The sequence below is a fragment of the Helianthus annuus genome, chromosome 16, assembly GCF_002127325.2.
Source record: "Helianthus annuus cultivar XRQ/B chromosome 16, HanXRQr2.0-SUNRISE, whole genome shotgun sequence".
Taxonomy (NCBI): domain Eukaryota; kingdom Viridiplantae; phylum Streptophyta; class Magnoliopsida; order Asterales; family Asteraceae; genus Helianthus; species Helianthus annuus.
The window spans coordinates 189,846,622-189,848,861 of record NC_035448.2 but is presented as its reverse complement, the minus strand read 5'-3'; the positions used below and the strand labels follow the sequence as shown (position 1 = coordinate 189,848,861).

General features: G+C 39.4%; 1 protein-coding gene across 1 annotated transcript; it reads left to right on the top strand.

Moving 5' to 3' along the window:
* The first annotated feature begins 1,130 nt into the window (after positions 1-1,130).
* On the top strand, positions 1,131-1,916 carry LOC110920232. Its single transcript, XM_022164456.1, has one exon. The coding sequence runs from the start codon at positions 1,131-1,133 to the stop codon at positions 1,914-1,916; it is 786 nt and encodes a 261-aa protein (XP_022020148.1).
* Positions 1,917-2,240: the final 324 nt, after the last annotated feature.

Sequence of the window (2,240 nt, the reverse complement as noted above, 5' to 3'; positions counted from 1 at the left end):
TATCAAAGGTTTTGGTTAACCGTCTAAAAGGGGTGATTGGGAACCTTATTTCGGAGGAGCAATCGGCTTTTCTAGCAGGTAGAAGTATCATAGATGGGCCATTAATGTTAAATGAGATTATTGGGTGGTTAAAAAAGTCTAAAAAAAAGGCCATGTTCTTCAAAGTGGATTTTCATAAAGCATATGACTCGGTCAATTGGAATTTTCTTGACTCCATTATGATGCAAATGAATTTTTCGTGTAAATGGCGTAAATGGGTTATGGCAACTCTTATATCGGCGAAGGCATCGGTCCTAGTAAATGGTTCTCCTACTAGGGAGTTTGCTTGTACACACGGGCTTAGACAAGGGGATCCACTCTCCCCTTTCCTATTTGTTATAGTTATGGAGGCGTTAACTGGGATTATGAAGCAAGCGATTTCTGAAGAGCTATTTAAAGGTATTAGATGTACAAATAATGGTCCATATATTTCTCATTTCATGTAAGCAGATTGCAGATGACGTTATGTTCCTCGGTGAGTGGTCGTTCAACAATATGGCGAATCTTAGAAGAATTCTTAGATGTTTCTATCTAACTTCTGGGCTCAAAGTTAATCTAGTAAAATGTAATGTCTATGGTTTTGGGGTAAGCGATCCGGAAATCCAAAGTATGGCCGACATTATGAACTGTAAGAAAGGTGCGGTTCCATTTAAGCATTTAGGGTTGCTCGTTGGTGCTAACATGAATTTGTCTCGTAATTGGGAGCCAGTGATCGATATATTCAAAAATCGATTGTCGATTTGGAAGGCCAAGCATCTTTCATATGGAGGCAGAATTACGTTAATCAAATCGGTATTAAATTCCCTCCCGACATATTATTTCTCCTTATTCAAGGCACCGGCACAGGTCATTGACTCACTTGAGAGAATTAGACGGGTTTTATTTTGGGGTGGTAATGAAGAGATAGCGAAGATGAATTGAGTTGCTTGGGAAAAAACGATAGCACCAGTCGAGTATGGGGTCTCGGGTTTGGATCACTTAAGGATGCTAATCTTGCTATGCTAGCAAAGTGGTGGTGGCGCTTTAAAGTGCAGAGAGATGGCTTATGGAGAAATGTAATCTGGGCTTTTCATCATAATAATAGATCCTGGATGGCGATTCCAGCTAAAGTTACTATAGTTGGTCCATGGAAGCAGATTGTAAGCATAAATGACACCTTAGTAAGAAGAGGCATAGATCTAAAGAAGGTTATCAGGGCAGAAATATCTAACGGCTCAAATACATATTTTTGGCTAGATAATTGGTTGGGTGAAATACCATTACACATCAGGTTCCCAAATATTTTTTCTCTTGAAAATAATAAGCTTTGCAAGGTCAATGAACATTTTTCTCCAAACAGCTCCGGTCCGCAGGTTACATGGGATTGGGCTAGGCCCATTTTAGTAGGAATTGAAAGCACAGAACTTCAAAATCTTTTGGATGTATTACTTGCTGCTATTGTTTCACAAGGTTTAGACAAACAGTTTTGGAAGCTGGATTCATCGAGTCTATTTACAGTTTCGAGCATCAAAAAATTTTTAAGCTCGGTTGATAGAACACAGCCAAGCCGGGTTTTCTCATGGAATAACTGGACGCGGAAAAAGGTGGGTATGGTGGCTTGGAGGGCGGAGAAGGATAAGCTTCCAACTAGAGACGCGTTGCTTAGAAGACGAATTAGTATTACCGATGCGGCTTGTGTATTATGTGGAGACTATGTGGAATCGAGTGAACATTTATTCGTCGCATGCCAGTTCGCTCAAAAGTGTGGTAGAATATTGCCTCCTGGTGCAAAATTCCACCCATTGTTGCTTTCGAGTTCAAAGATTTGTTGGATCTTCACGGTTACAGTTCGGGGTCGCGGAAAAGAAAAAACTCGTTGCAAGCAATCATCCATATAGTGATTTGGTGCATCTGGAAGACACGTAATGAGGTAATCTTTAATAATGCTCAACCAAACGTGATTAAGGTATTGGAAGAAGTAAAATCTCTTGGCTATCTGTAGGTTAAAAATAGGTCAAAGGAATCAAATCTTTCATGGGAAGATTGGAGTCGTTTTTCGGTGTTTGAGTAGATTAGTTTGGCTTGGCTTTGGCCATACTTGGTGTACTTTGATATTGTATATTTGGTGTCTAGCATCTTGCTAGTTGAATTAATAAAAATTTTCTGTTGACCGTTCAAAAAAAAAAAAAAAAAATCTGACCATTCACTTGATCCCTTGGTTA